At 47.0% G+C, this 27,232-nt stretch overlaps 1 protein-coding gene across 2 annotated transcripts; it reads left to right on the top strand.

Annotated features, from left to right (window-relative positions):
• The first annotated feature begins 630 nt into the window (after positions 1–630).
• On the top strand, positions 631–21,349 carry LOC142219313 (uncharacterized). Of its 2 annotated transcripts, none has more exons than XM_075288268.1 (7): positions 631–710; positions 11,207–11,654; positions 12,791–12,910; positions 14,654–14,710; positions 17,810–17,941; positions 18,196–18,305; positions 21,043–21,349. In XM_075288268.1, exons 2-7 carry the CDS (start codon positions 11,235–11,237, stop codon positions 21,083–21,085), a joined length of 882 nt encoding a protein of 293 aa, XP_075144369.1. In that variant the 5' UTR covers positions 631–710; positions 11,207–11,234; the 3' UTR covers positions 21,086–21,349. The 2 variants fall into 2 exon arrangements, with proteins under 2 accessions (XP_075144369.1, XP_075144368.1); XM_075288267.1 differs by having other exon boundaries at positions 11,207–11,702.
• The last annotated feature ends 5,883 nt before the right edge of the window (positions 21,350–27,232 follow it).

Raw genomic sequence — 27,232 nt, 5'->3', positions numbered from 1 at the left:
GCCATTGTGTACATGACCGTGCGGGTGATGCTGGACATGACGGAACTGTATGGGTCGCACATAGATGTCATCCGTGTCCCGCCTGTGCGCCGGCCGGGCATTCGACACCTCAGTCAGTCAGTCAGTCAGTCAGATATTTATTTATATAGCGCCATCCTAGTCCGCAGCGCTGTACAGACCCCATATAGGGTTCATCTATATTCCCTATCAGTATGTCTATAGAGTGCGGGTGAAAATCTACACAAACATACAAACTCTGCAACTTATCTTTGGTCGGATTTGACCCCAGGACTCCAGTACTACAAGGCTACTGGGCTAACTAGTCACTGAGCCACCCATGATACAGCCCAGCTCAGCGCCCGGACCCACAGATGTAAATGCTGCCTGTCCGTGCAGGACTACAAGTTCATTATATTATTATATTATATTGGCTACAAGTTCATGGACTTCTCTGAGTTCGGGGCCTACTGTCTCCTGACATGTAAACCCTGGACTGATGTTATTGCAGTCAGAGCATAATACCAGGGAGCCTCGGAGATGACAGCGCCCTCCAGTGACGTCATTCCTGCTGATCTGGGAGTCCTGCCAGCTGCAGTGGAATCTTCTCTGGCTGCCATCTATGTGTAGTAAGCATGAGGCTGTGGATGATGCAGCGTCGCTTGATTCGCCCGCTGGACACAGGGGAGACGGTTTTCTCTCTCGCAGGCTTGGTGAGTCCATACACAGATATCGGGGACTGTTGTAGGACCTCTGGGGTTGTCTCGCAGACTTATTTACTTCTCTTTATCTGAACCCGTTTTTCGTGAAGTCCATTTTTAACCCTTCCTTAGCTTGTGTGACTTGGAATAAGACCATTGCTTTCCTATACCAGTATATCGGAGCGACGATGCCCTTGGCAGTGCCAGCCACGTATATTGAGTCTGGGGTGTTGTATGGGGTGTCATGGGCTTTAGCAGGAGAAGGGTCTGTCTTATCCATTCTGCAGATACTATAATTCCCTAAAAATCAGAAAGGTCTTCTTGGTGTTGGACGGGGGTACACTGTGCCTACTAGAACGTTAGTGAAGGCTATCAGACTGGTCCCCATGGCTCCTCTATCGGAGTGTAAGATGGTGCACATATTATGGCCTTGTGTATGGGGGAGCTTAGGTCTCTGTTCTCACTGCAGTGTCTATTATCATTATTGTGAAATGTTGTGTGATGTATTATATATATTATATAGGCTCGTGTCACTTTAAGTGGTGCGGGTCATTGCACGGTCAGTGTTCTCGCACCTTCTGGAGACTTCATCACACGATGACTCCTTAGAGGGGGATCGTAGGACTTCACCACCTTTGGTGCAACACTCTGAGCTCGGGCATTGCCCAGGCTACTCGGGGCGTAGATGGCTCCCTATTTATGGGTCCATCCCTGCACGATCAATGAGAAGGTCAGGTTGGAGGATGACTTGGGAAGAGACTTGTAGGGTTGGAGGATAGTCCGAAGTGTGACCAGTATGAGAGAGCATTGCATAGATTAAGAGGGAAAGCCTCCTCCATGTCACAAAGACACCATCTATGGTACTTCTGCAAAATGGACAACTTTGTAAACTTGTAGATAAGAGGATGACTCTCTGGAGACCATAAGAGCATCCTACGTGACAGCGGAAGGGAGCTGTGATCTTACACATAAGGCCCATCTACAGCTGTCACTTGGCATCTCTTTTGCCACCATACTTTGTATGACTTCCATCTTCCTCGATAAAGGCTTCGATGAGGCGTCCTTCATTGCCGGTGGCGGCTTGGCGTAACCTGTAGGGTCGGTGTGTGGGTGGCAGCGAAAGAGGAGACAGCCTGAGTATTGACCATGGGGGGATGATGAGTAATATATCCCATATACTAGCTGCGGCTGTGGTGGAGAAGCCATAGTTGTCGTGGCATCTGATTGTAGGAGATCCATAGCATCCATTACACTTAGACCCCCCCAATATTAGGTTACGACTTGGCTCCTCCTGATTTTGTGTTGTTATTGGACCCCAGACTTGTCCAAGACTTAGATATTATCTATACATAGCGGGTCCAGGACAAGGTATTTTAGTGTTTTGGTACTGCCCTTATTAGGGTGGAAATTTTTGGATTCCGGAGGATAGTGATCAGTTTGAGGATATGTTTCACCCCGTGTGATCTAACCTGGGATCCCTGTGCAAATACTTTACTAAGTGGTAAGATGGCGGGGGCCAGAATGACGTGGACAAGACACAACAAAAGCAGGTGACGGTAAGCCGAGGCGATCACCATAGATTGTCCCAGTAGTGACTCTATCCATTGTGACAATTACAATAAAGATAATGGATATTGGTGAGATTCCCTTTAAGTAGAAACAGTCAAAGGAGGGAGAAGGAGAGACGAGTCCAATAATAAGAAAATAACATCTGCAGAAAATATGGAGATGGCAACTAATAATACGTAACAGATGCTCGCTTACAATCTCAGCATAGTTTCAGTTTGCGTCACGACTTCATTCTTTCCACACATCGAGTTGTAATAAATTTTTGTCCACATTTGTTTGTTAGGAAGATTCTATTACTTGGTTACAAGGAGAGGCGGACACTAGACCTGGAGTCTGGCGGCCTCAATACAAGGAAGGAAATGTGTAAGACGATGTAAATATTCTAGAAGAACTGGCCAAGGACATGGAGGATTGTGCAAATGGGAGAACTGCCAAGAACTGCCGAGAACTCGTCCTAATACAAGCTAGAGGCCAGGGGAACACGATTCTCTGGAAAGAGGACGAGGAGGGTTAATCTTACTGAGACTGAAAGACAATAGAAATCTAGTTTTTGTACGAGGGTAGAAAGTAGTCCCTAGAAGACGGTAATGGAGAGACTGGACCGTCTTCGGTCTTATAAGAGAGTGCAATCTCCTAAAGTGCAGCCATCCTAACAGCCCGATCCTTTATTATTCCCCAGAAATGCCCTAAAAACCACCAGGAGACAAATTCTATCCAAAAATGAGGACCCACGGATCAGGCAAGTACACACAGCACAGTAACTCTGTCTCCAATATTTGTTGAAGAAGTTGTCAAGGAATTGACTGGAGATCTATATATGAAACTCAAATCCTGTAGTATCTGCTCTATATAAATGTACAGTTCTCGCCCGATTTGGCTGAAATTTGGCACGTCCCCTCTCCACCCACAGGAGCAGAATACTGAGCAGGTTACATCTTGCTAGCGTCCCCCCGCCATGAGATAGGGGCCTCTAAATTTAGGCCCTATGCATATAATGGGGTAAAGTGAAAGTGAAAGCACTGAGGGGAAAGCTGTGACTGACAGGGACGGATTATAGCAACGGCGCCAAAGAGTCACTGCTAAAGGGCCACATACAACATGCAAACACCATATAAACATCACACAGACAACACACATACACCAACACTACACAAATACCACAACACCACCCCATAAATACCACATGTACACCACACAAACACCAGACCACTCTAGACACACACAACACAAACATCACCCAACAAATACCACAATACCACCCCATAAATACCACACACACGCATGGACCACACACGCATGTAAACACACTCAGATGACTGCACACTATGCACACAGACGGACACAGTACATACATACTCACACACAACTACCGCATGCATGGACACTTGCTCTGTGCACACAGAAACACATGGATCACATGTACACATACGCGCATACATAGACACGGACCACACACGTGCATGCACACACGTATACATACACATGGATCACACGTGTACACACACACAAATACATGCACACACACACACACACACATATATATATATATATATATATATATATATATATATATATATATATATATATATATATATATATGTCACGGGATGGTTAGAGTCCGGCAATAGGCAATGTGTAATATATATTTCATGTGGAATGTATTCTCTAACCTGTTGTAAACATCAGTGTGTAGTTGGCTGATTGGGGTCTAGTGTGTTAGCACATTGTATGCAAATACCTCTAACTAGTGAGGACCAGTGAGGACAATGGGTGGAGATAATCTGATCAGTGTCTCCAAGAAGATGTTGGATGGTGCATTGTCCATAGTAGACAGGGAGTCTGCTCTCCTTGGCATAGGTGAGGGGGGAAGGATCTGTGACTCAGCCCTTCCCACCCCCAGGTATAGGAAGTAACAGTTTAGTATATAGTTGTAGTGAGGAGTTAGTATGTGTTAGCCGGCCTGTGCACAGCTCTGTAGAGAGCCAGGATATAGTTACAGGACCAAGGAGCCAAAGCTATCATTGGATTGTGACTTCTGTGGACTTATTGTTATTACGGTTGATGTGACCGCCGCCGGCTACTAACTTTGTGGATTACAATAAATTGCTGTTGTCTCCCGACCTCTTGCGTCCGTGTTGATTCAAAAGACCTTCCGGAGGAAGACGTATACCTTTGCTCCGTGACAACTGGTTGGCAGCGGTGGGATCAACAGCGGACAGCGAGATGGACTACAGCAGCTCAGCGATTAATGGAGCCACAACCTCAGAATACAGGAACTGGACTATGGCAAGTCTACAAGTAAGGGCCCGGGAACTAAACCTGAGTTACCAGGGAAGAACGAAAGAGCAACTGATCGAGGCACTGGAGGAGATGACCCTGCAAAGCGACCATGAGGAGGGCTGCCCCCAGGAGACAGTAGAGATACGGGAGTGGCAGGTACAGACCCAAAAGAGCAGATGGGTTGTTTTGTATGAGGAGGAATTGGCAGTGCTGGGGCTAGGAGCAACTGCAGAGCAAAGGAGTAGAGCATTACAGAGGGCTCAGGAAACGGAGAAGGAGGAACAGAGAATGGCGCATGAAAAGGAAAGAATGGCGCATGAAATGCGAATGGCTGAGATAACTATGCGGAATTATAATCAAACGTCGACCCCCAGCCCAACACTGAGAGAACCACAATATGTCTCCCATAAACACTTCAAGACCTTTGATGAAGCGGCTGGGGATGTTGATGGATATTTTCAGGACTTCGAACACCAGTGCCACCTGATGGAAGTCCCAGAGAAGGATTGGGTCCGGTATCTGGTGGGGCACCTACGAGATGGGGCTGCGGAAGCTCTCAGAGCCATGGACCCTAGTGATCAGCGGGACTATGAGGCCATTAAAAGAGCGGTGCAGAAGTATTATGCAGTCACTCCAGAGACCTACCGAGTTCAGTTCCGCTCTTTGTCTTACAATGGGGGAAGCTCCTTCCACATGTTCGCCCACAAGTTGAAGCAAGCATGCAAGCGCTGGCTAGAAGGAGAGGAGGCTGTCACAGTCGATAAGATCCTCCAAGTCATACTTAAGGAACAGTTCTTTTCCCAGTGCCCCGCTGAGATCCGTGAGTGGGTGCTGGAACGGAACCCAGCCACAGTTGAGCAAGCTGCTTCCCTTGCAGATGAGGGCCTGACCATCAAGCCGCAGTGGAAGAGGTTGTTTGCAGAGGAGCGGAAAACTACCACAGTCCGCCAGACACCCTTCATCCAGCCACCCACCTTTCGTGCCCGGCCTCAGGATTACAATTCCCCCTCTACCCCTGCCCCAGCCCATCGGCCTCCAGCTATGAACAACCCTGTCCCTAGACAACGACCTACTGGAAGAATGCTAGAGCGCAGATGTTTTGGGTGCGGGCGGCCTGGACATTTGCAAGCTAGTTGCCCTGTTAACATGGGGGCACGGGCCACCGTGGCATCCCGGCCTATTCACTACCTGGGAACCACCCCTAGGACAGAAAGTTTGGCCCCATTTCCAGATGACTCCATGAATGACCCATCTGTTCCACCTCCAGGGGTCTATGGGATTCAGCCTTCCGCCACACATCCCGCAAACCTTCAGCGGAAGCACTTGCAGGAGGTCCTACTGGATGGCCGAACAGTTGTTGGATTCCGGGACTCGGGAGCTTTCCTAACGGTAGCGGACCCCCGAGTAGTTCGACCCGAGGCCCTAGAGGAGGGCCCTGGCCTTTCTATCGAGTTGGCAGGAGGTACTCGGAAACGTATTCCTAAAGCTACCGTGGAACTCGACTATGGTTATGGACCAAAACGATGCACAATTGGTGTGATGAGCGGGCTGCCGGCTGATGTTCTGTTAGGCAACGATGTTGGAAATCTACAGTGCCACTTTGTGGGAGCAGTGACCCGAAGCCAAGCTCAGAGAGACGCCAACATGGATCGACCGGATTTTCTGCCAGATGCCAGCCCTTCAACCCTACAACTTTACCATTCAGTACCGCCGAGGGAACCAACACCAGAACACAGATGGGTTATCCCGGCAGGAAGACATATGAGCTATAGAGACTGATGTGCATTCCCCAATTTACCTGTGTAGGCCAATTGTGTCATGCACATGTTTTGAGAGGGGGAGGGGTTGTCACGGGATGGTTAGAGTCCGGCAATAGGCAATGTGTAATATATATTTCATGTGGAATGTATTCTCTAACCTGTTGTAAACATCAGTGTGTAGTTGGCTGATTGGGGTCTAGTGTGTTAGCACATTGTATGCAAATACCTCTAACTAGTGAGGACCAGTGAGGACAATGGGTGGAGATAATCTGATCAGTGTCTCCAAGAAGATGTTGGATGGTGCATTGTCCATAGTAGACAGGGAGTCTGCTCTCCTTGGCATAGGTGAGGGGGGAAGGATCTGTGACTCAGCCCTTCCCACCCCCAGGTATAGGAAGTAACAGTTTAGTATATAGTTGTAGTGAGGAGTTAGTATGTGTTAGCCGGCCTGTGCACAGCTCTGTAGAGAGCCAGGATATAGTTACAGGACCAAGGAGCCAAAGCTATCATTGGATTGTGACTTCTGTGGACTTATTGTTATTACGGTTGATGTGACCGCCACCGGCTACTAACTTTGTGGATTACAATAAATTGCTGTTGTCTCCCGACCTCTTGCGTCCGTGTTGATTCAAAAGACCATCCGGAGGAAGACGTATACCTTTGCTCCGTGACAATATATATATATATATATATATATATACACTCACCGGCCACTTTATTAGGTACACCTGTCCAACTGCTCGTTAACACTTAATTTCTAATTAGCCAATCACATGGCGGCAACTCAGTGCATTTAGGCATGTAGACATGGTCAAGACAATCTCCTGCAGTTCAAACCGAGCATCAGTATGGGGAAGAAAGGTGATGTGAGTGCCTTTGAACGTGGCATGGTTGTTGGTGCCAGAAGGGCTGGTCTGAGTATTTCAGAAACTGCTGATCTACTGGGATTTTCACGCACAACCATCTCTAGGGTTTACAGAGAATGGTCCGAAAAAGAAAAAACATCCAGTGAGCGTCAGTTCTGTGGGCGGAAATGCGTTGTTGATGCCAGAGGTCAGAGGAGAATGGCCAGACTGGTTCCAGCTGATAGAAAGGCAACAGTAAGGAGAAAATAGCGACGGTCCAACGCATCTTTGGAAAAAACTGTGTCATCACTACGTTTCAGATGCTCTAACAGATGCAGGCGATTTTGACGAACAAAAGATAGTTACTCTCTTGGGCACAGAACCTCTCTCCTTTCTGCATCGTCTACACCTTCAAAGAGTTACCCAAAAATGGTTTAATCTACATTCAATTAGAACGAACTTCACGCCTTTTGAAAGGGCGATAATTGCAACGAACAAACTCATCCGTAAAACCTCCTTTGTTCTGACCAAATACGTCGCTCCACCTGTTCTATCCACACCAACCTTCTTAACCTCTTGGGAAATGGATCTCAACCTTGTGCTCACAGATGAACAGAGAACCCAAGTTCTCACGCATTCCCACGGCTTTTCGCCTTGTGTTCGCCTACAAGAGGGCCACTATAAGTTGCTCACTAGATGGTATCATACTTCACAATGGTTATATAGGATGAAACTTTCAGATACAGATCAGTGTTGGAGATGTCAGACTGCGGTGGGCTCCCTGCTACATATATGGTGGCAATGCCCAGTCATTGCAACCTTTTGGAACGATGTTCAACAAATTATTAGAAACTGCACGTCTTCCAACTTCACACTCTCCCCTGAAATGGTGATACTATCCTTGCCCTCCTCAGACTATACTCCCTCTAGGAAAAATCTCGTTTCCTATCTCATATCAGCGGCCAACTCGCTGCTCCCATGCAAATGGCTAGATCCCTCCCCGCCCACGAAAGCTGAATGGATTGGAAAGGTCAACCAAATCATGAGATTCGAAGAACTCACTAGTTGGCAGCATAGACGTCACGACAAGTTTATGAAACTGTGGTCTCCCTGGAGAAACCTGAACCTGTAACTTATCACTTGCGCTACCTGGCCTTGACATGGCCCTGTGCATTGATTGAAGAGAATTGGGCTCCCAGCGGGTCGCGCCCCCTACTCCTACTCCCATACCTTTCCTCTGATTTATCTTCCCCCTTACCCTCACCTTTTCTCCACTTTGCTTCACGGCCTCTACTCTCACTCCACTACTTATCCATCTCTCCCCTCCAGTCCCCTCTCATTTTCTCTTCAAGCCGCCCCCCCCCCCCCTTCTAAATCTGACGTCACTTCCCCTCTACATCTGCAACTCATTCCCCCACTCAATCACATATCAGTTCTGAACTTCCCTTATCCCACAAGCTGTGGCTCCCTTGCTTACTGGAGTCCAGCTGTCTGGACCAAACTATATCTGAACCCCCTCCCCCCCCCCAGACATCATGCCTGCCGTCCTTCCCCTCTCCTTCCTTCCCAGAGTCACATTTATGACAGGCACATATCTCCTTCTTCCTCCCCCCTTCCTTGTCAAGACCCACACGCTCATGAAGACGTATACCTGAGCGCTGGGGGTGCTCTGTCTGTATGACCATGAGACTTTCATCCGTATCAACAATTGTAACCTTTTACTTATACTGTGAACTGTACAATATTAAGATTCTATTGCATAATACCTTGTACCTTTTGACTCTCGCTGTTTGTCTTAGAATGGTACTTTATCTTTGTACTACCTGTTTGTATATGCCTATTTTCTTTAAATAAAACATTTAAAAACTTTAAAAAAAAAAAAAAAAAAAGAAAGGCAACAGTGACTCAAATAGCCACCCGTTACAACCAAGGTAGCCAGAAGAGCATCTCTGAACGCCGCACAGTACGTCCAACTTTGAGGCTACAGATGGGCTACAGCAGCAGAAGACCACACCGGGTGCCACTCCTTTCAGCTAAGAACAGGAAACTGAGGCTACAATTTGCACAAGCTCATCGAAATTGGACAATTGAAGATTGGAAAAACGTTGCCTGGTCTGATGAGTCTCGATTTCTGCTGCGACATTCGGATGGTAGGGTCAGAATTTGGCGTCAACAACATGAAAGTATGGATCCATCCTGCCTTGTATCGGTAACGGTTCAGGCTGGTGGTGGTGGTGTCATGGTGTGGGGAATATTTTCTTGGCACTCTTTGGGCCCCTTGGTACCAATTGAGCATCGTTGCAACGCCAAAGCCTACCTGAGTATTGTTGCTGACCATGTCCATCCCTTTATGACCACAATGTACCCAACATCTGATGGCTACTTTCAGCAGGATAATGCAATGCCATGTCATAAAGCTGGAATCATCTCAGACTGGTTTCTTGAACATGACAATGAGTTCACTGTACTCCAATGGCCTCCACAGTCACCAGATCTCAATCCAATAGAGGAGCATCTTTGGGATGTGGTGGAACGGGAGATTCGCATCATGGATGTGCAGCCGACAAATCTGCGACTGCAACTGTGTGATGCCATCATGTCAATATGGACCAAAATCTCTGAGGAATGCTTCCAGCACCTTGTTGTATCTATGCCACGAAGAATTGAGGCAGTTCTGAAGGCAAAAGGGGGTCCAACCCGTTACTAGCATGGTGTACCTAATAAAGTGGCCGGTGAGTGTATATACGGACCACACATGTGCATGCACACACACATACATAAACATGGCTCACACGCACGCATACATAGACACGGGACATCACATGATCCAGGGGGCTTGCGTCGCAACACAAAGGATGCAGGCCCTGGTCATATGAAGTCAAGGACGTCAAACAAGTAGGCCCGAAGCCTGCCCAGAGAGGTAAGTAACACAGTTTTTTATGTTCCCTTACCTCTCCTGGGCCTCCTGTCATTATACTCGGGGGTCTTTTCAGACCCTCGAGTATAATAATACTGTTTGTGGGGCCCGGGGCGTCACTTACCAATCCCGGCCGCTGCCAGGATAGACAAATAAATAGGGCCCGTTACCATCTGGAGTAATTCCAGCCAGTAACGACCTATTAAAAGAAAAAAAAAAATGCAGCGGTAGCGTCTGTCGCTGGGCCCCTAATGTCCCAGGCCCTGTGGCAGCCGCTACCGCCGCTACCCCAGTAGTTACACCCCTGCTGTAAATGTTTTATATGTTTGTGTACAGGGCATAAATTTCAATTTTTGATAAAAAAAAATTGTTCAAAAAATAGTCTTATACGACATAATATGTACTGAATATGTAACATCAATAAAAATGTGGAGATGAAAAAAAAGTTGTTCACATCGATGTTACGACAAATTAGTAAAATGCCAAAATAATACAAATTTAATGTGGAAAAAAAGATTCTCTCAAAATGTCAATTTCAGTGTGACACCGAAAATTTTACTTTAGCATAATCAATAATGTAACATATCGTGCGCGAGCGAAGCCGCCGGGTAATCTACTGGTATAAAATAAAATAGAGAACATTCACACAGCGGAAAATCCAAACCAATCGCGTCAGGTCAATTATACCTATTTCTTCTTGGTTGACCATGTCCAGATGTGTCACAAGATGAGCCAGTTGTGTCCATGTTCGGCCATCCAAGGGTTTTGTTAGGAGTTGCAGCCTGTCAAGGATTTTGTTGGCAGATCACGATTTTGTATTGAATTGGTTTCATGAGAAATTGGAGTCCTTAAAGGGGATGTCCAGGAATTGGATAAACCATGCATGAGGCCAGGGGAGCTGACCTGTTCATTTGGTTTTTGGCACACCAATTGATCACTGAGACCAGCCGGTGGCCTCAACAGTCTCTGGCATGGGAATGGTGATGGACATGGATTGTATTTTACGTTATACCTCCCCCAACCTCCTCCATGCTTTGTCCAATTCCTGGGCAACGTTTTTAACCGAATTGAAGGTAATTTCTATACTGAAGAAGAGATTTTTTGTCCTTTCTTGACAATGTATTATTTTTATTGTAGTAAACCCAATTGATGTCCTCACCAGTCAATGGAGTCAACGTCTCACTCTGGATTAGTTCACTATGAACCTCCTAGATATTCAATTGCCACCGGTTCACAATCGTCACACGTCCATTCTGGTCATACTCTACAATGGAATAACGATTCTCCTCCTCCGTCTTACGATACCATCGACAGATTGCCAACATGGGACGAGGAACAGCCCTATTTGTATCCATCACCGACTGCACAAGTTTGGATACAGAGGACTGAAAATAATGAACCTTCTACTTCTCAAATCTCAAATATTCCTCCGAGCATTCAGCAAGCTCCAAGTCCACCGAGTCCTAGCCAGTCCATCTCTCCAGAACTCAGCGGACTTTCTAGTCTCTCCCATCAGAGCGCAGCGGGGCCCCAAACTACTGACCTTAAGCAAAGTTATAGGCGTTTTCGACCAACAGTTCTTGGGGTGAGCGATGATTGGTACCGTGTAGACCTCAAGCGTCTTCCTTATGATGTGAGCAAAATAGAGCGTCCCTTGGACATTATAGTGCACTGTGCTTACGGACAATAACAGTCCCTTGCATCTAGCCCACGGACTGGAGGTGTCACCCCTTAAATCAGTGCCTCCATCTGTGCCCCTAAATATAACACTACATTATTTTCCAAGGATGCAGGTCGGAGTGGTGTGCCAAGAAGGCCGGCTCACCTCCGACTACTAGAAACTAGGGAGAACCGGCCTTGGGTCTGGCGTCTCCTAACTCCACGATCCGGTTGTTATTTTACCAACTAGTACAGTTCTACCTCATGGACCTAAGCTGAGACATTATGACTATATGGACATAGTATTACACTAGGCCCGTGATGGATAACCATTGAGCTCGGAGAGTCAAAATTTGTATAATAATCTAGCTTAACTCAAGTGCTGTTTCACATCTTTTAATGGCCCCACACAATATCTACCCCTTCCCCCCCTCCACAGTATCATACCCCTTTTTATAGCACCCACACAATATCTGACCCCCTTTTTTGCTCTCACACAGTATTTGACCCCTATTTATGGCCCCCACACAGTTTATGACCCTTTTTTATAGCCCTACCACAGTATATGACCCCGTTTATTCCCCCCACCCTCACTCACCTGTCCATACTCCAGTTCCAGTCCTCCACTGCCACCTCTAGGGTGTGCTGTAGCCCACACTGAGGATCATGGTGACATAAGTGTAGTGCCGCCTATAGGAGGCAACGGAGGGTGGCCTGGACAGGATGCCGCCTCATGGGGATGACACTTGATTCAGACAATGTGCGTCACCCAAAATGTCTTGGTGTGTCACCGTAGACCTGTGTGTCATAGGTCCTCCATCACTGCACTAAGCCTTGCGAAATCTGAAGGGGGCAGTGGGGCCCATGAACGCCCCTCATTAGTCACACATTTATAGCATATCCTAAGGATAGCTCATTGACATTTCATTGTATAGAGCCTTTCTATTTATCCCATTTTCTCTCTTTTTGGATTGCACCCATGCACCACGGATGACATAGTGTATTCGGAATGGTTTTGGTGTATAGAGTATGTCTAACCAGATCGATTTCTTTTCCTTCCAGATTGTCCTGATCATTGTGTTCTTTCTGGAGATATCATTGGGCATATCAATGGTCCCCTCATCCAAGAACCATAACATGAACTCCTTATTGTACGGCACTCTGTTTTGGGTGCCTTGGTTTGTAAGTAATTACTTAGTATTATCTGCTCATCGTTATAGGTCCTATAATAGTCACCAGCAGGGGCGGATCCAGGGCCGAGCGAGCCGGGCAACCACCCCGGGCCTCGCACCTAGCCGGGTCCCGCGGCGCGGCCCGGAACTAACACCAGACCTACTCTATCCCTTCCCACCATATAAAAGACTAGTAGAAGCATCTCCGAAGGCTTTTAGTGGCTCCTGTTGTCACTCCATGATCTCCCTTAGGCTACATGCACACACATACAGTTTAGCAACCACATCACTTGGACATTAGTCGAAGTTGAGCCCAGACTACTGTTGGGAAGATGCCATGTTCCCCAGTTTTGTGGCAGACAGACCAGTTATCCTGGGACAGGCAACTTCACTTCGATGGGCCCCAAAGCAGCTAGCAGAAAGTAACTTGAGATGCGTATGACAAAATCTGACCGTGTAGGGCCTGTTATTGAATGACACAGCCGATGCACGGGTGGCAGATGGATGTCATTTGTGTGCCGTCTGTGCATTGCCTGTGCGTCCGTGGCCCTGTTCATTCTATGAATAAGGGCTGCAGAAGAATGGCCACAATTGGATCCCACCAATCAGAATATCACATAGTAACATATTCTAGAAATGTGCCCTTACTTCCGTGGTGGGAAAACCCCTGTGGAAATATATATGTTTGGATGTAGCACTAGTGACCTTGACATGGTGGGCTTTCCCTGTAACACTGCACACTGTATATACCTACACAACGTTATCTCCTGGGCTCACGTGTGGTGTTCAGTCTTTTCGCGTCCTCTTCCAGTCTCTTAGATGAAATCACGTCCCTCGGGCCACAACTGGTGTGCTGAGGTCATGGCACTTAGATGAACCTCAAAAGTTTCACGTCAAGTCCCAAAGTTCTGGAAAACTCAGGTCAAACCAGTTTGCTCCTCTTGACCTGGAGACCGTCCTCTTCGTACACACCCTTTCCTATTAGCATCCGTTGCCACTCCCTTGTGCCCAGGCAGGTTAGGGTTACCTTTAGGAGAGATATTGGTACTTTCACTTGGACCATGTTCCAGTACCAAATACCAAGGTGAAGGGTATCAAAAGCTAAAGCACCTGGAGCAATGGGTACTGGTGAAGTAGATAGGACCAGCAAGCACCCCCTTTCCATAACTACTGCCTGCGGCCAGGACAGAGGACACATGGGACACGTCTCTCTTTCCCCGTCCCAGCCATGTCTTTGTGTCCGTGTTGTATAACTGGAAGTGTTCTCCACTTTGCCACAGGTCTCCTGCCTCATTATTACATGTAACATCAAGGGCACTCCACCGGCCAGGAGACCACCATGGTGCGTCCTGAGGGTGCTACTACTACTATCACCACCCTATACTGTGCAAACCCCACACATGTTATGTTATAATTAGGCCTCCGTGTTTGTCTCCAGCTCCGACAATGACGTCAATAACTCACATGTGACCATTGTGTCCATTGACTGACCCCAGCTGGAGCACAGGGTAGTCGGGTACGTCATCGAAGCAGTGAAGGAATCTGTATGGATGACGTGCCGGGCTACTACACATGACCGCTGAGGCCATGTGGGGTCCATTGACGTCATCGCTGGAGACGACGAATCAGGCGAGTGACACTTGTTCTTTATATTGACCTTCTCTGTCCTCTGATATATTAGAATTACCAATGTCACTCATTGTATATAAGAACATACAAGATCTAAGGACGTCCCTCTCTTTATTCCTTGCAGCATATTGTCGCAGGAACCATGTTGATCTGGAGTTGGGCCAGTACCTCCGTCTCTTCTGTGAGTTCATGGCTTAGATACATTCGCTGTATCTCAGGTTTTATTATATTTTCTGGATTATTGTAAATCTGATGTCAGAATACAAACTCTATAAGACCTATTACATGTCTGACATTGTACTGTATATAGAATATAGGCGATGTATTATAAATAAGTATTATATGGTAGAGTCAGACAGACAGTTCTACTTAAAGGGATTGTCTAGCATTTCATGCATGTGTTTGGAGGCAGCGATGGTCGTATAGTTATCATTAGTCTGAGGATTCCCTTATCCCTCACTACAAGAAGGGTTTGTAGGTGTTGCTTTAGAGCCAATGGCCCAGATTGTCAAAAAATGTAGAATATTAGATATAAGGAAAGTGTAGAAATCTTATTAAAGGGGCTCTATCAGCAAAAGTATGCAAATGGAGCCCCACATATGCGTGAATATCCTTTAAAAAGGCCCCGTAAATGTTATATTAAACTACCCCCCCCACCTGTTTTAAAATAAAAGCATAAAAACATATATGCTGATCATACCTGAACGTGCACCATGGGCGGGGATGCACGATGCTACGTCATCTTCAGACACGCCTGCCTCTTCTGTCTTCTTGTAGCCACGCCCTCTGGTTCCGTGTCTTCTTCCGTCTTCTTGTCTTCAAATCCCGCGCCTGCGTAGTAGCGCTTCCCTCCGGAGCACGACTTCGCAGGCTCACTTGCCAGTCCCACTTGCCAGTCCCCGTAGAACTACCATTAAGTAAAATGTCGAGTGAGCCTGCGCAGTAGCGATCCGGAGGGAAGCACTACTACGCAGGCGCGAGATTTGAAGACCTCAAGCTGGAAGAAGACCAATAGGAAGCCGGCAGAAGAGACGGGACCAGAGGGCGTCGCTCCAAGAAGACAGAAGAGGCAGGCGTGCCCGAAGATGACGCGGCATCGTGCATCCCCGCCCCCGGTGCATGTTCAGTAAGATTTGCATATATGTTTTATGCTTTTATTTAAAAACGGGACCGGGGGTTTAAAATTACATTTATGGTGCCTGAATAGCATAATTTTGCTGATAGAGCTCCACAAAAGTGGAAGCAAGATGTCTTGTATAACAATATATGGTTCCAATCTACCAGACTCTCAGTATTCTGAGATGGTGAATGTGCCAAGATGAGCTGAAGTCTATCGGATTACCCGGACAAGAGATGTCTATAGTTTGGTTGTGTCCCCTATTAAAAGAAACCAAGATTCGCGTATAATGATGCGAAGCGGTGGCGGTATAGACGAGCGGCGGCGGTATAGAGGAGCGGCGGTGGTATAGACGAGCAGAGGCGGTATAGACAAGCGGCGGCGGTATAGACAAGTGGAGGCGGTATAGACGAGTGGCGGCGGTATAGACGAGCGGAGGCGGTATAGACGAGCGGAGGCGGTATAGACGAGCGGCGGTGGTATAGATGAGCGGAGGCGGTATAGACGAGTGGCGGCGGTATAGACGAGCGGAGGCGGTATAGACGAGGGGCGGCGGTATAGACGAGCGGAGGCGGTATAGACGAGTGGCGGCGGTATAGACGAGCGGAGGCGGTATAGACGAGTGGCGGCGGTGTAGACGAGCGGAGGCGGTATAGACGAGTGGCGGCGGTATAGACGAGCGGAGGCGGTATAGACGAGTGGCGGCGGTATAGACGAGCAGAGGCGGTATAGACAAGCGGCAGCGGTATAGACAAGTGGAGACGGTATAGATGAGTATAACCAATAGCCTCTGAATCTCGCAGTATTGACGAGTGGAGGCGGTATAGAGGAGCGGCGGTGGTATAGACGAGCAGAGGCGGTATAGACGAGTGGTGGCGGTATAGACGAGCGGAGGCGGTATAGATGAGCAGCGGTGGTATAGAGGAGCGTCGGTATAGATGAGCGGCAGTGGTATAGACAAGTGGAGGCGGTATAGATGAGTATAACCAATACCAGCTGAATCTCGCGGTATAGATGAGCGCCGGCAGTATAGACGAGCAGCGGCGGTATAGACGAGTGGAGGTGATATAGACAAGCGGTGGCAGTATAGACGAGTGGCGGTATGGACGAGTGAAGGTGGTATAGACGAGCGGTGGTGGTATAGACAAGTGGAGGCAGTATAGACGAGCGGCAGTATAGACGAGTGAAGGCGGTATAGACAAGTGGAGGTGATATAGACAAGTGGTGGCAGTATAGACGAGCGGCGGTATAGACGAGTGAAAGCGGTATAGACGAGCAGAGGTGGTATAGATGAGCAGAGGCGGTATAGACGAGCGGCAGCGGTATAGACAAGTGGAGGCGGTATAGATGAGTATAACCAATAGCCGCTGAATCTCGCAATATCCCGCTGGGTTCAGGGATCTCGAGTATTCCAGAAACAGACGGAAGGTTAGTTCACACGGGGTTCCGCATGAACACATTCCGTCGCAGCTTTCCACTCCGGATTAGGCCCAAATGAATGGGCCTAATCCGGAGGGTGGTGTCGCGAGGAGGACGCCGTGGTTAAATCAGCCGTGGAATCCGCCTGAAGAAAGGGCAGATCGCTTCTTTTTTCCACGAGCGGGAACAAACTGAACAAACAGCGATAAGTATATTGTCACTCATAGGCAGAGAACAGCGGTCCAAACGTTACAGCTCCAGCCACAGCCAATACTGAGCCCCTATGTTATAATACAATGCTATGGTGGTCAAAGCTCCTATAGGCACATATACCGTATATACAGTATACCATACTTCTCCAAGTCCTCCTATACCGTCATTCAGCTGCTCCACCACTAGATGGAGCTCAGTGTATATGGATTTATACCACAGCGATCTCAATGGGAACTGATCATTATATACAGTTAGCTCCCACTAGTGGCCAGAAGTGAAACAGACGCATTCAGACCACACTGTAATCATTTCCATACATGCCTGAGACATAAGTGCATGCCGAGCTTTACAGCAATCCAACATTTCTAGCGTTATATTATTTTAGTGTATAACACAAAAGCTGCAAAGTGCCCCCTAGTGGTCGCTCTTTTGATTACAGTCATTGACATCAATGCAAAATAAAGTTTTTTTGTGAGTCAATGCTCCATGCACATTGCCATCCATTCACACATGATGCTTGTTTTCCCGCAGGTGAAATGTGTCCTTTATTTCGGCATGTTGTCCTGCATTGCCAGTGTCATTGGACTCGTATTTAACAGTTATGACCTCCATCATCTGCACTGCGTTTCCTACATCCATGACTTCACATGTGGCAGAAGACATGTAAGTTCTTCGTCATACATAACACATGTCGTTTTTGCAGCAGATCTGCAATGGTCGTCCCGGCATGTAATATCCTGACTACATATCTCATGAGACCCGCTATATATTACAGTATACATAAGGCTATAACATCCCCATAACCTTACCTATTACTGATGATGGGATGTAATATGATCGATACACCTGCTATAACACGTAGCCCGTTACATAAGTTATAGTATATCTAATAGATATTGTGTCTTGTGATCTTACAGGGGAACGACACGGAGATTGTAATATTTTGTTGCCTTGTTGGACTCAATATCCTGGCGGTGTTTCTGACCCTCGTGGCGTCATGTATAGGAAGTGCCACTCTGGCTAAAAGGTAACTGTACTGTAAGGGTTAAAGTCATTGCCTTCTATTGGAACTGACGCTCTACATATCAATGGAGTCTTATGGATATAGATGGAGGCTGTAATGGAATTGCCAATAAAGCAGATAAGAGACTGGGAGATAAGAGAAAGCACCTGAATCCTGGGCCTGCCCTGGCTGATAGAGTCTGAGGTTACCCTCACCAGAACCTGCTGCAAGGCTGGATGGACTTTGCTAAATCAGAATCCAGGTTATCTCATCAGGAGCTAGAGTAAAAAATAGGCGCAATGGTAGAATAAAATCAGACCAGAAAACGACAGCAAATACAGACAAGTAAGGTCAAAGCAGGAGAGTGCAGAATATCCAAATCAGAAGAATAAATGTGTCCCAGCCGAGGTCAAGTCCAAGAGGTCACAGTCAAAGCCAAATCAGAAAGAAAGAAGATATCTAGGAAAACAAGCCAAAGTCAGTCACCAAGAATACAGCAAGCAAACAGATTCAGAACTCAGGAACATAACGGCAACTAATAGCAGGCACATGGGAAGATATAACAGACCTAAAATATCACTCCTAGGCTGATACTCGGGGAATGAGGCAGCGCTCTGGTTGGATCAGCGTCTCAGGGCTCAGGGCTATGGTAGCAGGTAGCACGTAGTGTCGCAGTAAGGGAACACATTGAAAATCCTAACCGTGGCCTAATGGGGGCATGTCGGTCAGCGGGTGAATGTGTACAACCTGGAAAGACAGAGAGTGCAGGATAGAAAAGGGGAGTGGGAGAGAAGGAAAGGAGAGGAATAAGAAGAGAAAACAGAGATAAGACAGAAGCAAAGACAGGTGAGAAACTGAGAAAGGAGGAGAGGGAGGAAGAGACAGAACATGGAGAAGAAGAGAGAAGGAGAAGATATAGGAAAGGGAAAGGAGGAGAGAAAAGGATCTAAAGGGAAATAAGAGGGAAGAAAGGAAGAAAAGAGGGAAGAAGAGACAGAACATGGAGAAGAAGAGAGAGGAGAAGATATAGGAAAGGGAAAGGAGGAGAGAAAAGGATCTAAAGGGAAATAAGAGGGAAGAAAGGAAGAAAAGAGGGAAGAAGAGACAGAACATGGAGAAGAAGAGAGAGGAGAAGATATAGGAAAGGGAAAGAAGGAGAGAAAAGTATCTAACGGGAAATAAGAGGAAAGGAGGGAAGAAAAGAGGGAAGAAGAGACAGAACATGGAGAAGAAGAAAGAGAGGAGAAGATATAGGAAAGGGAAAGAAGGAGAGAAAAGTATCTAAAGGGAAATAAGAGGGAAGGAAGGAAGAAAAGAGGGAAGAAGAGACAGAACATGGAGAAGAAGAGAGAGGAGAAGATATAGGAAAGGGAAAGAAGGAGAGAAAAGTATCTAACGGGAAATAAGAGGAAAGGAGGGAAGAAAAGAGGGAAGAAGAGACAGAACATGGAGAAGAAGAAAGAGGAGAAGATATAGGAAAGGGAAAGGAGGAGAGAAAAGGATCTAAAGGGAAATAAGAGGGAAGGAAGGAAGAAAAGAGGGAAGAAGAGACAGAACATGGAGAAGAAGAGATAGGAGAAGATATAGGAAAGGGAAAGAAGGAGAGAAAAGTATCTAATGGGAAATAAGAGGAAAGGAGGGAAGAAAAGAGGGAAGAAGAGACAGAACATGGAGAAGAAGAAAGAGAGGAGAAGATATAGGAAAGGGAAAGAAGGAGAGAAAAGTATCTAACGGGAAATAAGAGGAAAGGAGGGAAGAAAAGAGGGAAGAAGAGACAGAACATGGAGAAGAAGAGAGAGGAGAAGATATAGGAAAGGGAAAGAAGGAGAGAAAAGTATCTAACGGGAAATAAGAGGAAAGGAGGGAAGAAAAGAGGGAAGAAGAGACAGAACATGGAGAAGAAGAAAGAGAGGAGAAGATATAGGAAAGGGAAAGAAGGAGAGGAATGGAACTAAAGGGAAAGGAGAGGAAAGAAGGAATAAAAGAGGGAAGAAGAGGCAAGGATATAAAGGGAAAGGGGAGAAAAGGAAGATAAGAGAAAAGGGCAAAAGATAGAAGAGGGAAGGAGAGAGTGGGAAAGGAAGGAAGATGAAAGGGAAAAAGAATGAAAGAGAGAAGAGAGAAGGAGAGGAAAGTATAAAAAGGGAAATAAGAGGAAAGGAAAGAAAAGAGAAAATGATAAAAGAGAAAAAGTGGGAAGTGGAAAGAAGGAAGTTAAGAGGGAAGGAGAGGAAAGGATAGAAGAGTGAAGGAGAGATGTGCAAAGCAGTGGAGGATAAAGAAGGGAAGTGAAAAGTGAAGAAGGTGGAAAGGTTAGAAGATGAGAAGAAAGCATAAGAGAGGAAAGAAGAGGAGAAGAGAGAAGGAAGGAGTGGAAGCACATGAAGAAGAGAGGAAAGGATAGCAGAGAAGAGGAGGGAAAGGGATAGAAGGGGAAGAAAGAAAAGGATATAAAAGAAGGAAAGGGAAAAGGATAGAAGAGACTAAAGGAGACAAGAAGACTGGAGAGTAAAGAAGAAGAAGAAAGAAAGAAAAAGAAAGCAGGAAAGGAGAGAAGAGGAAAGTAGGTAAAGAAACCAAAAACACAAGTAGTAAGAAAAGCACAAAGAAGAAGAAAAGAAAAAGCAAAGGATAGAACAAATCTGGAGGAGGAATAAATGGGAAATGAAATGAATGGATGTGAGATTAGAAAGATAAAGTGCAGGAGAGCAGAGACCTTTCCCCTCATTCACAGATTTCCATTCTCTCCTTCTCTCCATAGTTCGCCGCCTACGTATGTGATCACAGTGACATCGAGCCGATGAGATGGGGCCCAATGTCAGAACCTCCACGAGCCCACGATGGCCTTCACCATATGTGACTATGACAAACTGTATTATTCTAAGGTCCAATATCATTGACATTCTATATATATATTAACACTTTATCGTCCCGCTGCTTTGTGACCAACCCGTGTGCGACCACCGATGCCTTCTCCACTAGGACACTTCATGCACTTTTTGTAGACTCGTCTTTTGTGATTGTTTTTGTACTTGTGTAAGAAATAACTATGTAGGAAGCGAAAATAAAGGAGCCATCTTTGTTATCTTTGTTATTTAAGTCAGTTGACTTGGCCTGCAGGTTCTGTCCGGGAGCCTGGTGACCTAAACCTGTGGTGTAAACCCAGAAGAACATTGATCCAACGTACCACCAAGACGTCTCAGGCTAAATGGCCACCACATGTATAGTGAGGTAGAAGATGAGAGGAAGAAGATCACATGGTCTCCGTGACCCCGGCGGCTTCTCATATCATGAGTGGTGGGTAGAGAGGGCACAAGGATGATGTCATATCAAAATATAGAATACTGGGCAGGGAGAAGAAGTAGCGACGTCTTAGGAGCCAGGAGGCCGGGGGAAAGAAGTCTCAGTGCAGCTAAAGTCATTTAATACAGAGTTATAGTAGACGTGGACTAAAGGTGGTCCAACACTCTTTGACGTCATGGGTCTGGGTGTCATAGCTGAGGCCTGTGATTGGGCCACCGGTGGTCACTTGGACACACTGAATGTAATGATGTTATAGCGCTCATCATGCCTGAGTCACAGGCCTTAGCTCCAGATCCTGACCAATTACATCACAGAAGAGCACCGGACGTCACCAAGAGAGCAATGATTGCCACAAGGAGTCCCAATAGAGGTAGTGGAAAGTGGAAAACCTCATGTTGTTAAAGGTTATTTTGCAATAGATTTTTTTGTAAGAAAACACAGAAAACTGCCATTGTCCCATGAAAAATCCATTCTGACAATGTGGGCGCCAACAACAGGAACACGAATTCTTGTCCTGGCAGCTCCGCCAATACCTGAAGAGCTTCGGAATATATCTGACGGCACTGATACAGACATGAGTCTGTTGAGTCGGAGGGAGGTGTGTTCCTCATCTTGTTCCTCTACCGTAGCACATACTTTACCACAATGACTTTCTGCATTATCAGCCATGACATCTTCATCTTCATTGACACTCATTCCTGGTAGTGAGAAAGATATTTCTTCTAGTCTGAGTAGTCCTCTTTTTGATGAGTTGGATGAGAACAGTCAACATTGTTTTGATAAAGAGAAGGCAAAGATGGAGGACATGGGTGTTGGTGGAGTAGGGAGTAGTGACAGATGATGTGGTACTGGAAGCTAAGCTATTCGGGGGAAGTCTCAAGGTGGGAATTGTGAGGGTATGCAAGAAATCCATGGACCTGATGAGTAGAAAGAAGTGGGGCTAGGACCTGGAAACGAGGTTAGGGTGACAAGGAACATCACAGCAGTGGTAGTAACAATCCCAGCCGATGTGCAGCTCCAACATCATCAACCCTTCCTGAGGCAGACCTATGGGAAGATCAGGGGGTGGTGGCACCAATGGCAGACTTATCTCCAGCATTGCTGGTCTGGGCCAGGAATTAGGAATTATGGGGCATATTAGTGAAGACTGAGGTGCGTCCTCTTCGTAAATGAGACATACCCACTGCCAGGCCATTCCCTTGGATTGAAAAACTGGTGCATAAGACATATTAAATCTGGCCCATGCCTTTCCATCCTCACATGAAAAGACATCACCAGCTCATTCAGTAATATAGAATTGGCAGTGGCAATGGCGGGAGAAGTGGACAAGACTCTCTTCCTCCTTCTCTCCGTGATCTTCTTTGTACGCAGGCCGCAGTTACCACATTTTCTAGTTCTAGCAGCTAGAAGGATGAAACTGCCCACAGGTATCATGGAAAAATTACATTAGTCAGAATGAATATCTGAGGATTTTCACACATCTCCAGATGATGCTACGAAATAGATCCGCCACTGTCTCCCTGTCAGGGCCGGCGTTAGCGCACGGCGTAGTCGGGCAAGTGCCGGGGCCCACAGAGCCTCTGGGGGCCCCCCAGCACTTTCCCGCCCCAGCACTTGCCTGTCCCAGCACTTGCCTGTCCCGATTTCAGCTCATTGGCATCCGACGGAGCTGAATACATAGGTGATTAAAGCAGGAGCTGTGACAGCTCAGCTCCTGCTTTAACGCTGCGGCCCGGCTTCGGCGTGTATAGGCGCGATGTGATGACGTCACATCACGCCTACAACTATGTGAATGGCGTGAGAGCAGAGAGAGCGGCGGGAGAGCGATGGAAGGTGAGTGTAAGTGTTTGTTTTTTGTGTTAAAAATTAAGGTGGAACATAATGAAGGGGACCCATGAAACTGGGGGGCAAATGAAAGGGAGGGGGGAACGGCATGACACTGGGGCAGATGAAGGGGGGGAGAACGGCATGACATTGGGGCAGATGAAGGGGGGAGAACAGCATGACACTGGGGCAGATGAAGGGAGGGAGAATGGTATGACACTGGGACAGATGAGGGGGGGGGGTTAACGGCATGACACTGGGGCAGATGAAGGGAGGGGAGAACGGCATGACACTGGGGCAGATGAGGGGGGGCGAGAATGGCATGACACTGGGGCAGATGAAGGGAGGGGAGAACGGCATGACACTGGGGCAGATGAGGGGGGCGAAGGCATGACACTGGGGCAGATGAAGGGAGGGGAGAATGGCATGACACTGGGGCAGATGAAGGGGGGGAACGGCATGACACTGGGGCAGATGAAGGGAGGGGAAAATGGCATGACACTGGGGCAGATGAAGGGGGGAACGGCATGAAACTAGGGACAGAGATGGAGGGTGGACATGAAACTGGGGGCAGATGAAGGGTGTGTATGAAACTGGGGGAGATAGAGGGGGAGGCATATAATTTACGGGTGACTGTAGAAGGATTATACTGTGTGGGAGCACATGAAAAATGAATGAGAATGGGCGGAGTCAACATAAAAGTGGGCAGAGCTAAATTGGCTGCGGCGCTCTCTTATCCCTTTTTCTACCCTTCAATAGTTGGGAGGTATGGCGTTGGTGACGCCACACTCCTGCGTGACGTCACTCGCTTCATCTGCAACGTGCAGTGTCCCGACTCCCCTGCCTCCTCCACAAGGGGGCCCACTGAAGCTCTGTCGCCCAAGGGCCCATAAAAACCTGAAGCCGGCCCTACTCCCTGTATCACGTTCCATACAGGAGCGGCCATTCCTAAACATGTGGACATCATCTCCTGCGGCCAGATTCATCGCATTATTCCATACTGTACAAAGACATCACTGATCCAGAAATGTCCTGCTGCCTGGTCCATCATATTTGTATTATATTATACCGTGTGGGCACCACTGTGGAGAATATTGTACTATGTGCGGTCCACTGTGGAGTATATTGTACTATGTGGAGTCCACTGTGGAGTATATTGTACTATGTGGGGTCCACTGTGGAGTATATTGTACTATGTGGGGTCCACTGTGGAGTATATTGTACTATGTGGGGTCCACTGTGGAGTATATTGTACTATGTGGGGTCCACTGTGGAGTATATTGTACTATGTGGGGTCCACTGTGGAGTATATTGTACTATGTGGGGTCCACTGTGGAGTATATTGTACTATGTGGGGTCCACTGTGGAGAATATTGTACTATGTGGGGTCCACTGTAGAACATATAGGCACAGGCTATGAGAATACTGCACACCTAGCAGCCATCTGCATTTTAGTCTTCAGCCTCTCTTCATAGACTATGTACTACCCTACTGCTAATTTTGTCATTAAGGAGTTAATGATCTGCCGACAAGGTGAGGAAACATATTGGCCAACCTGTGTCATAAATCTCAGTGCAGAGAGCAGAGGAGACGGATTCAGGATACTTGAGCTGCCAAACATTACAGAAGATCAAATGAGTACAAGTGGTCTTGCTCCACATTTAAGGAAACCTTAAGACAGGACTGGGGGTGCAAAGCAAACCAGAAAAACTGCTGGAAAAGTGCGCTTGTATGCACAGGCAGCTGGTTCAGGGGTTCTTGCCTCTCAACTAGTTAAAGGGTTATTCTAGGTCTTTTCAGGCTGGGTCATCAATAAAAGATCAGTAGGTGTCCAATACCCCGGGGCCCTGCTGATCAGCTGCTTGAAGGGGCTGTGGTACTCATGCAAAGTGCTGTGACCCCTTCACTGTTTATATCACACACCATATGTCATACCAGTCATGGGGCCTCACCCTATTCACCTCCATAGGACGGATCAGGAATATACAGCTTATGTGCACTGTCACTTTGTTGTGCTTGCAAGAGATTTAGGGGTCAAAACCACCAACGAGGTTCCCTTTAAAGCCTCGTTAATATTTTGCCATGCATTGTATAAATCAGCACTACTTCTGTCCATTTCTGTTCTCTTCATTACATTTTGCTAATTGACAGACATATTAACCCTTCTATTTCTGACTTTCTTTTTGCGGCCTTTTGCCCATTGTTGTATTTCACCCACCCAGAAGCATCAGCAAAGTCATAGAGGACATTACAAAGGGGCTCTTACATGTACTAATATGGATGAAGCAGTTGGGGTGAGATAGAAACTTCACTTTTAGCTGCATTAACCTCCATCTTTGGCTGTTGAAATATCTTATGTAAATTGGCTTGCCAAGCTAGCCACACCCACTTTCTCAAAAGTTCAGTAAGTAGAGGCAAGAATGCAAAATGTTGCAAACTTATAAATCTGAGTGACGGCAGGTGGACAGTTTTGTGGTGTTTGCTACTAGTCTAGACCGCTGGGGTCACCGGGTGACATGTCTAGGTCACAGTTACTATAACATCAGCCCAGAGTGCGGTCACACTATCACTTAGGTGCGGCAGAGACTGTAGACTGTTAGTCCTCCTAGAAGACTGTTCTGAAAAAGTTGCATCCTACAAGAACTCAGCATCCGCCAAGGTCGTTGCCTCTTTGTGAGTAAACTCTTCAGTTCTCCAGTTACATTTGTGCCCAAGTTGAGTCTTACCAGTATCCCTGAGTGAGGAACCAAAGGGAACCCCGAACCCTCTTTATGTTTTAGGGCCACGCCGCTGACAACTATCTATTGTCCTCTAACAAACAGTTATCCTTTGCCAGGTTCTCAGAACATTCCTGAGCAATGGCAACATGAATTCCCTGCCAAAAGAGGTCACTGCCATTTGGTAATAGTGCTGCAAAGAAGGGGCGTGCAGGAATATTTAGGTAGGTGGTACTCGTGGTACTCGTGACTAGTGGACTGAATTGTAATAGTCTGGGTTTTCTATGAATTGGGTTCCCCCAAGCCCAGATTTTGGGCTTTGCAACCAATGAGTCATTATAATACTCTGGGGTCTCTTGTATCATAAGCAGGGGCCTAGGGTAGGTGCAGAAAATAAGAACTAGTGATGTTCACCTTTGCTCACCTCTCCGGGGCTCTGATGTGGCATCTGATCCCCTCTCATGCTGTCTTCTGACATCTTCTGGCCTCCTGGCTGACTTCAGTGGTGTCCATCACATGTGGCTTGGTGACATCAGGCCCTAAGGTCTCCTAGAAGAAGATTGTCCCGAGCCTCACACTATCTCCCCCAGCTTGCCTTCTACCTGTAGTGGATTTCAATGCAAGGTATGAGATGCATGGACCCCAGGTCACATGTAGAGGTCACTTGATCATGCCATTGCTCCATGGTGCGGTTTTGACTCACTTGTCCATTGTAGGGGACAATATTGGCACTACGGTTTACAGTACCTCAACCTCATCCACATGAAGCTGGGATGTCCTGTAACTATCCACCATAACCTGCAGTTGTGCATTAGCTCTCGTGGGGGTCTGGGACAGGCTAATGTTGGCTCTCTACCCATATCTATGCTGGTTAAAAACGTGACCACGTGGTTGGGACAGGTTGCACCAAGAGCACCCAGACACATGACGTTTGGTGTTAAGCAACATTTTTAATTATTGATATTTACAAACAGAATGTTTGACTATAAATTGTCCCGTGATCCCGGGAAAACCCCCTGAATGTTGCACCTGATTGGTCCGTCGGTGCGGACACTCCCTGATTTCCATGACACAAGATTCCACAAAACATATAAAAGCGTTTAGTGA

Source organism: Leptodactylus fuscus, chromosome 10 (genome assembly GCF_031893055.1).
Source record: "Leptodactylus fuscus isolate aLepFus1 chromosome 10, aLepFus1.hap2, whole genome shotgun sequence".
Taxonomy (NCBI): domain Eukaryota; kingdom Metazoa; phylum Chordata; class Amphibia; order Anura; family Leptodactylidae; genus Leptodactylus; species Leptodactylus fuscus.
This window is presented reverse-complemented; position numbering and strand designations above follow the sequence as displayed.